This window comes from Dendrobates tinctorius, unplaced genomic scaffold (genome assembly GCF_039654945.1).
Source record: "Dendrobates tinctorius isolate UK_male_01 unplaced genomic scaffold, ASM3965494v1 ptg000079l, whole genome shotgun sequence".
Classification (NCBI taxonomy): domain Eukaryota; kingdom Metazoa; phylum Chordata; class Amphibia; order Anura; family Dendrobatidae; genus Dendrobates; species Dendrobates tinctorius.
The window spans coordinates 7195654-7209241 of NW_027361747.1; the positions used below are offsets into that span (position 1 = coordinate 7195654).

General features: G+C 37.8%; 1 protein-coding gene across 1 annotated transcript in view; it reads left to right on the forward strand.

Annotated features, from left to right (window-relative positions):
- The window catches only part of GABRB1 (gamma-aminobutyric acid type A receptor subunit beta1), a 694328-nt gene that overhangs the window by 260267 nt on the left and 420473 nt on the right, over positions 1-13588 (forward strand). Inside the window, exon 4 of the mRNA XM_073583457.1 lies at positions 9889-10109. Coding sequence (XP_073439558.1) covers positions 9889-10109 — 221 coding nt within the window. The remainder of the gene's footprint in view (positions 1-9888; positions 10110-13588) is intronic.

Here is a 13588-nt window from a genome sequence, read left to right on the forward strand (position 1 = left end):
CATGTGTATTCAGTTTGTCCTGATGCAGAAGTCCTTGAGCTTTGAAACACGGTGACAATTTAAAAATGCAATTCTCTACCCATCGCCTTTTGAATTCCTTTCTTCATCAATTTTGGAATCCAAAACCAAAGTCTGTGAACTTTGAAAGGTGTTGACAATTAAAAAATGAAACTCTCTACACATCACCTCCTGGATTCCTTTCTTCATCAATTTTGGAAACCAATATTGGTGTCTTCGACAGAGGAGAAAAGATCCATCCTATATTTTATCCTTCTCTCTAAACTCGAAAAATGTCATAAAATACTTTGAAAAGTAGCTAAATTATTGTGCAGCAAATATTTTTCACATTTTGTTGCTTTAATACAAGTTTTATGCTGCTCCGCCAAAATGGGAGTAGCTGGGAAGGACCCGAGGCAGGACAAGGCGTTAATCAATAGTGGCAGCATTTCTTATGCTTTTCAAGTTCCTGACAAGAGTAACATTTCTGGTAGATGCATGCACACTCCATTGATAAGATCCACCGAAATTCCTTAGGTTGCATGCGCGTGTTAATGAATTTGGTGCATTTTAATGCTGCAGGCCCATTATTAAGACTGACATATGAAGCAGCAGTCTTAAAGGGAATCTGTCAGCATGAAAATGCAGTTCAATCTGCAGGCGTCATGGTATAGAGCAGGAGGAGCTGAGTAGATTGATATATAGCTAAGTAAGGAAGGATTGCGTACTCTATATTTTAATCATTTAATCCTCTGTTCTTTCTGGGATTTTTGGTCGAGTGGGCGGTCCTATCAGTGATTGATAGCTATCTTATTATCCACATTTATACAAATAAAAGCTGTCACTCACTGATAGGACCTCCCACCAAACCAAAAATACCAAAAAGAACAGAAGAATAAGTGTTTAAAGCATAGGCTATAGTGAATATTTTCCCACAAAACTAAATATCAATCCGCTCAGCTCCTGTTCTATAACATGGTACCTGCAGAGTGGGCTGCATTTTAAAGGGGACAGGTCCCCTTTAATAAATGGGGGATTTTATCTTAAAGGACATAAAGGACAGCATCTATCTATATCATCTCATTGTTCTTCACATGATGCATTTTATTTTACCTAACACAATATATCAACAAGAATATGATACAGAAGGATATCTCATTGCAAAAATATTTAATTTGACACCTCAAGGGGTTGTCCCCCAAAACAAAGCTAATTTTAATTGATAGATTTTGGAATAAAATTAATTTTCACAACTATATGCATAAAATATATTGTCCCCGTGCTGAGATACAATAAGTATTATAAATGTGCACCTGCTGTGTACTGTGTAATGACCGTGTCTCACCTTACAGAGACATAGTCCTGGCAAGGGGCGTAAACAAAAGAGTATACCGACAGGACAGCATGGGATCACAGCTGTTTTTTTCTGTGAGGTAAAACAAGTTTTTAAACAGTCAGGGAAATGTTTACCTCATAGAAAACAACTTCTGTAATGTCTGTATACTATTTTCCTTCCTCCCCTGCCAAGGAGCTGTGGTATGATCAGACCATGTTCCTGCATGGTCAGACACGGCCGTTACACAGTACACAGCAGGGGCACATTTATTTGATTATTTCAGCACAGGAACATTTTATATAAACACATCCAATTATGGAAATTATTATTAGTCAAAGATCTATTGAATAGAAAGTACTTTGTTCATTGGAAAGCCTCTTTAAGACAGCAAAAGATTACAGTTTAGGCAGAAAACTATAGTTTTCTGCATCAAGTTACGGTATCTTACTTCATCATGAAATGTGTGTCAAGTTAAAATGTTACACCTGTAAGGCTAGGCAAAAGATGTCCTTTGTCAATGGGATATCAAGATAACTTTTCTCAAACTCAGATTAAGTCAATTGGTTACTTATAGACTGGGTAGAACCAATGTTCTACTTCTATAAAAAAATAATATTCCTCAAATTTGCCTAATTTCTACAGAGTTCTTATTTGTACAGTACGTTTAGAAAAAGGGCTATTGTACACTTTTCTGATTGTGAACAATTGACCCTTAACTATCAAGAATGGTTTATATTCAAGTGAGTTGCATGCAGAGGGGTCAGTAGCAAGCTGTTTCAATCAGGATGTATTTACAATATTTTTTTAACTTCTCACCTCCTCGGTTCCTCAGTTTAGAAATGGTGTGGTCCAACCTTCTCCAGTCAATTAGGATTGGGGATAAAGGTTCATGAGATATTACTTCAGTTACTTAGATGTTTAATGGAAACAAGAATCAGGGGGCACTACCGAACTATTAAGGGGATCCAACCTAGACCTATAGCAGAGTAAGTGATTATCAAAGAAAAAATAAATAGGCCACAAAGCAGGGGATCACCCTAGGCAGGAGATAGCATAACCAATTCAAATTTTATTCAACACAGAAAACCAGACAAACAATTGTTAAAAACATTAAAAATGGTCAAACATATGACACATATACACATTGCACAGAGCTCATAATAGAGCATACCACCTACCGCTAAAGACTCCACAATGGGAAAATGACCCTAGGTCCATGTAAACAGTAGTAAAGGTGGACAATAAATTCATTACCTGAAAAGAGGGTTAACACTAATACCATAAGTCACCACAGATAGAGATATAAAACTCATGAAGTGTCTTGTCCGAATGCAATAAAAAAGAATATATTAGAGGCAAACGGTTTAAATCACCCCCTTTAAGAACATATATTGCACTGCTTCAAAAATACACATGAAGCATACAAATAACCCACATGGTCTAAGCCCCTGAAATAAGGAGAGAGAGGTATAGGCTAAAATAGCCTCCTACAATGATCAGCACATGTTCACATTAGCGATATACAAAACCCATGTAGAGTGGAGCAGGCAGAGTGGAAAGACCCGACGCGTGTCGCCACACTTGGTGGCTTCGTCAGGGGTACTGACTGCCTGTCTGCTGTGCCAATATATGTGATTATTTAATTAATCAGGGGCGGCTGCGCTGCTGCTTACCATAGAAAGACCAGTGATATGAGACATCTGATAGCTGTAGCCCATGGCGGTAGCCATTATCCCATGGTATCGGCGTGTTACATCACAGCTTGTGTACAACAGCGCAGACGTCGGCGTCCCGAGGGCCAAACACACCTCCAAAAAGAGGAGGAAGTGAATAAACAGTCACTGTAACTGCGCAGGCGCATACAGCCATAAGAACGAAAATACGTCATTTTGTTTGCAGCTCCATCACTGTAACTGCGCAGGCGCATACAGCCACAAGAACGAAAATACGTCATTTTGTTTGCAGCTCCGTCGCTGTGGCGACTGACTATGTGAGCGGAGAGCAAATGAACACTCCAAAGGCAGGAATGGGAAGCCCAACTGCACAGGCACCAGAAATCAAACACAAGGTTACAACACGGAGTTATTTTAACTGCAAATCCCGCAATGTGGTCTATGCTTTGGTATGCCCGTGCCCAAAAATATATGTTGGGCAAATGATGCAGGAGTTGAGGAAGAGAATACAACATCATTTCTCAAGTATTACAACAGCTAAGAAAGATTTGGAGAAGGGCAAAATGCCTACCTCTGTAGCATTGCATTGTGTGACCACACACAATTCACGGTGGAGCAGCACCAGGATTTTGGGACTTGAGTCTGTTCAATCTGATATAAGGGGAGGAGACATCAGCCTCAAAGTCCTCAGATGGGAATCCAAGTGGATCATTAATCTTAAAATTTTGGTCCCTTCGGTTCTATAAACAGACTTGAGCATGTTGAGTGATTTCTGGACTTATACTATGGACCTCTGTATGACACTGTTCATATCAAGTTTTGCTTTGTTATAGGTTAGAGTCAATGTAAACAGCAGTGTAATGTGGTCCACTTAAACAGCATACCCTCCTCTTACCGATGCCTTCAATGATTTTTTATGGTGGATTCATCACAATTTTTTACTATCTTCATTTTGGATCTTTATCGTATGCCTTTTCTATCATTCACCTTATGAGGTCTTTTTTCCCATTGAGGCGGCTATACATAGGAATATTTATTCCTCATTACCCCTTTCCTGGGTTCCATTGTTTTTCTGTGGACCTTTCGTGAGGGATGTTTGTCCTATGGTTGTGTACCCATTGATTTATGTCCATACCATAACATTTAAGACTCAGCCTGACCCTGGTCACACATAAATTGAATGTTCCTTTCTTACCTCTATCCCTTGGTTGGGAGAGAGGTTTTCTTTAGTGCTGGATATATATTTGACCATATGTGCACGGTATATGTACCTGTTGTGAACAAGGGATTATGTGGTTTGACCTTTTGCCCGAATTTGTCATTTAAGCCCAAATATTCGTGCTCTGTTCTCATCAATGTCTGTGAATGATGGTTGTAAAGTGTTTGCAACAAGTTTTTGTACACGGCTTGCTTCGCCTTATTTTATTTTCTATGGTTTCTAAATATGGATTATGTCTACTTTCCTTTTTTTTTTTTCTATAACAGCATTATGCGCTATTAAAACTTTGGCCATTACATATTGGCCATTAATATTGCGTCTCTTTAACTGAGTGTGCATAGTTGCGATCCGGCCTAGGCGCCTTTGGGGTGGTTTATTATACTGGTTCATTATATTGGGTTCCCCTTTACTTCTAAGTGAGATTGGGCATAATTATCTACAGTGCGGCCTTTTGAAATATTCTATGTATTATATTTATTAAATCTATTGCTGTGCTTCCGCTCATCCATAGATATGTTTGACTATAGCACATAGGGTGTCCAGGCTTCCTCGGCATGGAAAATAGTCCCTGATTAAGGTATATCTATATAAATCCATGCATATTGTGTAACCTCAAGAACCATTTGTGGAGAAGTTTTTTCACATTATTGATTCACCTATAGTGGAGTCGACCCCAATATTAACATTGTTTGTATATTTGACAATATACCCTTTTCCCCCCCTATGTTCATACTATACTATATCTCTTTCGGCGCCTTTATACTGCTTGAGACTGGTATCTACATAATACAACAACATATGTCTAATTCTATGGTATGCGTGTGTAGCACAACTGAGTACAAGTATAACTTTTTCTACGCATGGGTCTTTCCTCTCTGCCTGCTCCACTCTACATGGGTTTTGCATATCGCTAATGTGAACATGTGCTGACCATTGTAGGAGGCTATTTTAGCCTATACCTTTCTCTACATGGGTTTTGTATATCGCTAATGTGAACATCTGCTGATCATTGTAGGAGGCTATTTTAGCCTATACCTTTCTCTACATGGGTGTTGTATATCGCTAATGTGAACATGTGCTGACCATTGTAGGAGGCTGTTTTAGCCTATATCTTTCTCTACATGGGTTTTGTATATCGCTAATGTGAATATGTGCTGACCATAGTAGGAGGCTATTTTTGCCCATACCTTTCTCTACATGGGTGTTGTATATCGCTAATGTGAACATGTGCTGACCATTGTAGGAGGCTGTTTTAGCCTATATCTCTCTCTACATGGGTTTTCTATATCGCTAACGTGAACATGTGCTGACCATTGTAGGAGGCTATTTTTGCCCATACCTTTCTCTACATGGGTTTTGTATATCTGATGTAAGTTTTTTTTTAATCAAAACAGTAATGCCTTATTTGTGTATTGGTGCTTGTATGATGGTCGTGCGTCACGCTCGAGCAGTGGAATCTGTTTTGGCACTTTTCTGGCTTGCACTCAGTGGCGCCGTCCCGTTATATGACTCTTTGATGGAATGTTCTTTCTATTAGATTATCGGCGCCCGTATAGTACTCCCTGATGGCACCTGTATAATTGAACCATTTATATGCTATTCTGACTATAATGTACACAGTGTTATTTATAAAAATCATAATGCTGTATTTGGGTATTGGTGACTGTGCGATAGTAGTGCGCCGCACTTGCGTCATGGAATTAATCTGTTTTGATATTTTGCGGGTCTGTATTCTGTGGCGCCTCCCTTGTGTTTGATTTCTGGTGCCTGTGCGGTTGGGCTTCCAATTCCTGCCTTTGGAGTGTTCATTTGCTCTCCGCCCACATAGTCAGTCGCCACAGCGACAGAGCTGCAAACAAAATGACGTATTTTCGTTCTTATGGCTGCATGCGCCTGCGCAGTTACAGTGACTGGCTACTCACTTTGGCATCTTTTTGGAGGTGTGTTTGGCCCTCGGGATGCCGACGCCTGCTCTGTTGTACACAAGCTGTGATATAACATGCCAATACCATGGGATAATGGCTACCGCCATGGGCTACCAGCTATCAGATGTCTCATATCACTGGTCTTTCTATGGTAAGCAGCAGCGCAGCTGCCCCTGATTAATTAATTAAATAATCACATATATTGGCACAGCAGACAGGCAGTCAGTACCCCTGACGAAGCTACCAAGTGTGGCGACACGCGTTGGGTCTTTCCACTCTGCCTGCTCCACTCTACATGGGTTTTGTATATCGCTAATGTGAACATGTGCTGATCATTGTAGGAGGCTATTTTAGCCTATACCTCTCTCTCCTTATTTCAGGGGCTTAGACCATGTGGGTTATTTGTATGCGTCATGTGTATTTTTGAAGCAGTGCAATATATATTCCTAAAGGGGGTGATTTAAACCGTTTGCCTCTAATATATTTTTTTATTGCATTCGGACAAGACACTTCATGAGTTATATATCTCTATCAATGGTGACTTATGGTATTAGTGTTAACTCTCTTTTCAGGTAATGAATTTATTGTCCACGTTTACTACACTACAGGTGTTTCCTACCTTCTGCATGGTTAAATATTTCTATTTGAGGGGGTGTATTTTTTCACACTCTGGTATGCTGTTTACATGGACCTAGGGTCATTTTCCCATTGTGGAGTGTTTAGCGGTAGGTGGTATGCTCTATTATGAGCTCTGTGCAATGTGTATATGTGTCATATGTTTGACCATTTGTAATGTTTTTAACAATTTTTTGTCTGTTTTTCTGTGTTGAATAAAATTTAATTGTTTATGCTATCTCCTGCCTAGGGTGATCCCCTGCTTTGTGGCCTATTTCTTTTTTCTTTGTTAATCACTTACTGTAGATGTTTAATGGGGAGGCTTCTATCTTGAACGTAAAGTTACCGGTCTGAGTTTAATTCTTTAGTAATAAAGCGAGAATCAATAAGAATTCAGACAAGACAGTACTATAAAATGTGAAAAATATAAATTTTTGTTTTAAACTGAAATGGTGAACCTTGAGATTGATATTGAATAATATTTCAGTTCATTTATTCCTCATACATAAAATTTGGAATCTATGTTTTCTTAATGACTTTTGTCATTGCCCTAGATTTTGACAGTGCAGAAAAGTATGTATGAGCGACTTTTAACTCAGAAATTATGTGAAATTCAGATATTTGAAGTGTGTTCTGTCATTCATATTCGTGCATGTAGCAAATATTTATGATGTTTTGTCATTGGCATTTATTATGCTAATCTAAATCAAGCACTCATTATTAAAAGTTCACAGCACATTTGCTGCCTTTTACATATTTGGTGCCCTTCAGGCAAACCTTCCTTATCTTAACAGAGGTTCAAAGATTTACACTTTTATTTTATGAATATAGTTTGAATTACAGAATTAATGCTGCAGCAAAAAAAAAAAAAACATGAACCTCCAAACATCAGAGTATTGGAAAACTGAAGCGATAAAACTGAAATCCATTAATTCAGAAAAGTAATAAAATAATGTGTTTGAAACAAATACAGTCCATCAGCTTCAGCCACTAATGAATTCTGTCTTTGGAATAAAATTCGGGAAGTTGCATTTGTATTAAGTAAACCCATATACCCATAGAAAATAGATCAAAACACACATAGAATGCAATTGAAATTCTATATTTTATCTTTAGTCATGCTGACAAAGTTTACATGTATTTTATTAACTTTTATATCAGTGAAATATATTTTGTTAATGTGGCACATCTAAAAAAAAAATTGATGATGATGCCCACGGTTATATAACATTTTTCTGCATGATTCATTATTTATCTAAATGTTGCATGTCATGACTAGATCTAGAATAAATCCAGCCTATTAGTTTGGGAAGACTTATACCACTCTGCATTACACCAAGACACCCAAACACCAACATGTGCAACACATATATCTTCTGCCTTTTTGCCTCCTTTAAGAAAAGTTCAAGTATATTATTGAACGTGGGCTCGAAATTGTTTCAGTGCCTCTGACTAATCAAGCATATAGCAACAATAGGTACAATTATTTTTTACACTTGGTGATAAATTTCTGTGTTGATCTTTAACCTAGATGTGATGTTATCTTTTTCACTTAAATCTTGCTTTTCTTTTCCTTTTTGCAATTTAATGTGGTTTCATAGTTTCAAGGTTGAAAGAAAACAAGTTTGTCAAGTTTAACCTATAACCTAAGATGTTTACCCCAATGAAGGCAAAAACCTCATAAGGCATATGCCAATTGTCCCATATGAGAGGTGAAAATTCCTTCCCAGGTCCATACAGTATATGGCAATAAGACTAGTACTCTGAATCAATGCCCCATCATAGAATCTACTACCTGTTACCTCTAATATTATAGATTTCAAGAAAGGCATCCTGTCTCCTGAAAAATTGTGGGCAATTTTATTTTTTGTAAACTGTAAACTTACTAGTGTAAATAATTTAAAGAAAAAGTGGTGTCTGTTTCCCTCCCTAATTCTAATTAAAGGGAATTTGTCAGTAGGATCAACCCTTCTAAGCAGTCTATATGGACATGCAGGCCACCTACTATCGCACATGGACGCTTGCGATCTGCGCACCCTATCTTTAGCAAAGGGTGCGCAGATTGTGCGCTGACCATGCGCTAGTAGGATTTTGGCGTGCGCTGTGCACTTTTGAAGGTGCGCCGTGTACGCCGAAATGCAACATGCTGCATTCGGCGCACCTTCAAAAGTGCGCAGCGCACGCCAAAATCCTACTAGCGCATGGCCAGCGCACGATCTGCGCACCCTTTGCTAAAGATCGGGTGCGCAGATCGCAAGCGTCCATGTGCGATAGTAGGCGGCGATGACCGGATGGGGCGGGCAGGGAGCCGGCAGGGGGCGGGGCTTAGCAGTGCCGTGCGCTGCGTCGAATAAACGCTAGTGTGAAACTAGCCTTAGCAGCTCATTTGCATAAAAAATGTATTTCACTGGAATAAGACATCGGATGTATCTAGATATCATTTTATTCATCTTCCTACATGCCCATATAGTTGGGCTTGTAGGGTTGATCCTACTTGCAAATTCCTTTTAAATAAGTTATACAGGTATCTAGGGGAGTCAGCCCCTATAAGAATCATACCTGTAACATAGATTTTAGTGGTTTAATTGGTAATAAAAGATTTATTTCATATGAAAATAAAGAGGCTCCAGTGCACTGTTACACTCCTTCAATTTGCATACTGAAGACTTTCATGTTTTGATTGATGCAGCGCCTACTGCAGGTGGACTCACAAAGTATCATTGCCAGCTCTTATTGTTAGCCCGTCTGCTGCTATGCTGCAGACAGGATCAAGTGATGAGAGCCCACAATACTACTACTAAGTGAACATAGCTGCAGAGTGTGCTGTCAATAAAGATATGATAGTGTTCAGTATGCGATTTGATAGGGAGTCCATTAGTGACACAAAGAGTGCATCACAGTCCCATCATTTGTATTCTAAATAAATTGTTTATGTCAACTAAACTGCTAAAATTTATACTACATGTATAATTTTTTTGTAGGGTCTCAATATCATGCATACCTATGTAAGTGGTTTAGTTAGTGTTTTGTGGGTGACAGACTCCTTCAAGATACAGTGTGAATTGCATTGTGATAAACATGAAAATTAAAATTTGAATGTGTTTATTTTTTGCCTTTTTTTAGGACTATACTCTCACTATGTATTTTCAGCAGTCGTGGAGAGACAAAAGACTTTCTTATTCAGGAATTCCACTTAACCTTACCTTGGATAACAGGGTCGCTGATCAGCTCTGGGTACCTGATACATACTTTCTCAATGATAAACGATCATTTGTCCATGGAGTTACTGTGAAGAATAGAATGATACGTCTTCATCCAGATGGAACTGTTCTTTATGGACTAAGGTAGGATACATTTCCATCATAAATTATCAAGTTTTTGGTCTGATATATGATGAAAATATAAAGGCCACTGGACCTTGGTTGGACTATATCTACAGTACAGACTTTTGAGTAATAGGTGTATTGAAGGGTTATGAGCAAGTGAATACTTAATGCTGTATATTTTTTATGCTTGGTTGAAGGGAGGTCAGAGTCGTATTCTGTATTAATATTAAACATTGTAAAAACAAAATTGCATGTTACAGAGATTAGCATCTTCTTATTTATAGATGGCCTACCTTTAGGATAGTCCAACAATATTTGATTGATGGGGTGCAACACTCAGCACCCCTGCTGATCAGTTGTTACTGAAAAAGATATTTGGCACTCATTAAATGTGTTCAACAGGAGTATTTTTTTTACATGTGGAATATCCAGAAAAGGTTAAGACGTTTCGGTCAACAAGACCTTCATCAGTCCTCTGGATCATAAGAAACTGCAAACAGCAGCGCAGAAGCAAAGTGCGTCATGTCTAAGAGGTGGATGCCGCAGGCTTTAATTGAGCGCTGCCATTTGCAGTTCCTTATGATCCAGAGGACTGATGAAGGTCTTGTTGACCAAGAAGTTTTATTCTTTTCTGGATATTCCACATTTAATAGAACACTCCTGTTGAACATATTTAATGAGTGGTATGTATCTTTTTCATACCACTAGTGGATCAGGATCCTTCTTGTGCACCTTCGTATCCAAAAGTGCCATGCGTCGATTTAGCCAACACAGAAGCTTTGTCCATACTATAGTGACTGTGATCAGGTATTACAGATTGATCCCCAATTCATTCAAATAGGGGGTGGATCTGCAGTACAAAGCCTTGGCCACTATAGAAATGACAGAGTTGCTGAGAACTGACAGCATCCCAGAATTTCTAGCCACAACTGGTAACAGCTGATCGATGGGCATGATGGTTGTCACACCTTGAACAATCTTATATTGATGGCCTTTCCTTGGATATGCCATCAATATAAAAGTTGTGGCCGCCTCCTTTACTGTCAGACTTGAAACTTTTCTGATCAGTAGTAGAACTGGTAAAAATTGGGCATGTAATGTTATAGAAAAGTAACTGAAAGAAAAATAAGGCAAAAACAATGTTCAAGTTGGGAGTAATCATGTGACATCACTACAAAATGTAAATGATAATTTCAGTTATATGCCAGCTAAAGTTGCAGGAGATAAATGCAATCCAAATCAATATAATTTGCATAGGGAAGTAAAGAGGAAATCAAATGTAAAAGGCATTAAGCATAATTTTCACTGGCAATTTCAAGAGGTGCTTGAGCTAAAAAAAGAAAATATTTCCGTCTGCTGTGAGACCAATGAATTTGTTCTCTTAATCAGTCAGATTCTTCCAGCGTCAAAATTGTCAGCACGGTGCATCATATAAGTGATTTATCATTATTTTCTTATTTTTTTTAAGATGGATGTGCTGAGCTTAAGTGGGGATAAGTATCCGAGTTTAATTATCACAAAGTCGAGCACTTGTTATTTACCAAAATAATGAAAATTGGCATGAAAGAGAGCAAATAGGTTAAGTGTGTAATGTCATTGTAACTCAGCCACAAAGTTCAAACAAAAGTTCTTTAGTAACTTATCAACTTCAAGTTTCTTATACTTTAAAAAATGGTCATTCAAAAAGGAAGGGACTAGGTTTTATGTACATTTTCCAATCTCTGGTATGTTCTGTTAAAGTGCAATTTGGTGATGAATCATGCACCACATACGGTACATAGAAAAATCTATATCTACTGTACATTGGAAGATGAAAGATAGATGGAGTTGGTCAGTAGTAAGAACTGATGCCTTGCACTGATGGGTAGTTTGAATGGAGTGACAGCCCATTCCAAATTTCTAGGGCTGGCAGAAATCAGAAAAGATCTGTATTTTGTCAGTCTAATAGACTCTGAATGGATCATAATGGAACATGTTCGAATGCATCTCTACTCAAACTTGCACAGGTTCCCCCAGCGATCAAACATTTATCACCTATTTTGTAGATATGTAAATACATTTTGTACATTTATATATGTGTGGATACACAGAGCAATAAATCTGGGAAGCACCATTTAGAGGGTGACCTATTCTGGCATTTTTTGAGACGATGGAAATGCAAAAACCTAGTTACAGCAAACACAAAGAAAAATTTGCCCTTAAGCCTCTGAATTGATAATAATGTCTAGTTTTGTATGATTGGTTATTTGATCAGCATGTCATTTTGTATTTTGATAAGAAATCATATATGTTGGAATATGCAACAGCTGCAGGCTTATGTTGCGGAGGGACTGTGTTGAGCAAACAATAGAGGTCTCTTTGTTTATTATTAGTTTGGCAATACTGTACTACGTGACCTCTTTGCTTTCGTTATGTCAGCTCTTTGCTATAATCTTCCATGTTGTTATTATGAAGTTAATGGTGGTTGTATTTCCCAAGTAAAACAGTTAATTTTCAAAAAAGTGTCTAAGCGCTGAATTATTTCTGCAAAATTTCCCTCTACCTTTACCTCTAAATTTTTGTATAGCCTCGATAGAATGTAATCAGTGTAGCATTATATAGCTATTTGTTCACAATTATTAATCATGTGTTTTTGTCTATATTTCATCACGATCCACATTAAGATAGATATTCATCAAATATCAGCTTGAGACCAACATCACCAATGTATTTTCTTAGTTCCATTATCATACCTATAATCATTAATTTCCTTTTCTCCATTATTGAAGAATGGGGCATCAGTTGCATTAGTTTGGTGGTAATGCAGAGGATAGTGGTCAAGATGCAACTGGCAAAATTGGAGAAAACTGATGTCGGCAGTCAGCCTCTTCAGTGCTATGATGAAGCGTAATGTCAGCGTCATAAAACTGAGGTCTTGTAAAGGTCATGAAGAGTGTAAAAAGAAGAGCTTGAAGGAATTGTTTGTTTTGGTTTTTTTCAGTTGTACATTTAATATGATAAAATTGAAAATATAACTTGTTTCAAATAAAAATAATTTAGAACAAGGATTAAAAAAAAAAGTCTGATCCATAATGTGTGAAAAAAATAAATTGCAGTCCTAAAGTCACAAATGGTCCTCTATGGGTTAAAGAGCAAAAATGAATAATAGGAAAAATATCAACATCGTCATAGCCGATATGAAAAAAGAATGAATCATCTCTTCAAAGGGAAGCTGCAATTTAGAATTATCTCCTGATAGGTTATCATCCCTTACATTTCAGGAAATGCATATAACATAACAGTCACTAATGGCTACTCCTTGCAGTCTCTCAGATTCACAGAAGGTAGATTCCATTTACTGGGAAGATTGCATGTGGTACTTTAGAAAAATTGTTTCATCTTTGCAGTGTCTTAAGAGAAATATGTTCTGTTAAAGTGAATGAACACTGATCTTCCTTGACATCAGGATCTTTAGATAACCGCTGAAGAAATTTTATGCAGCATGAATCCAAACATTC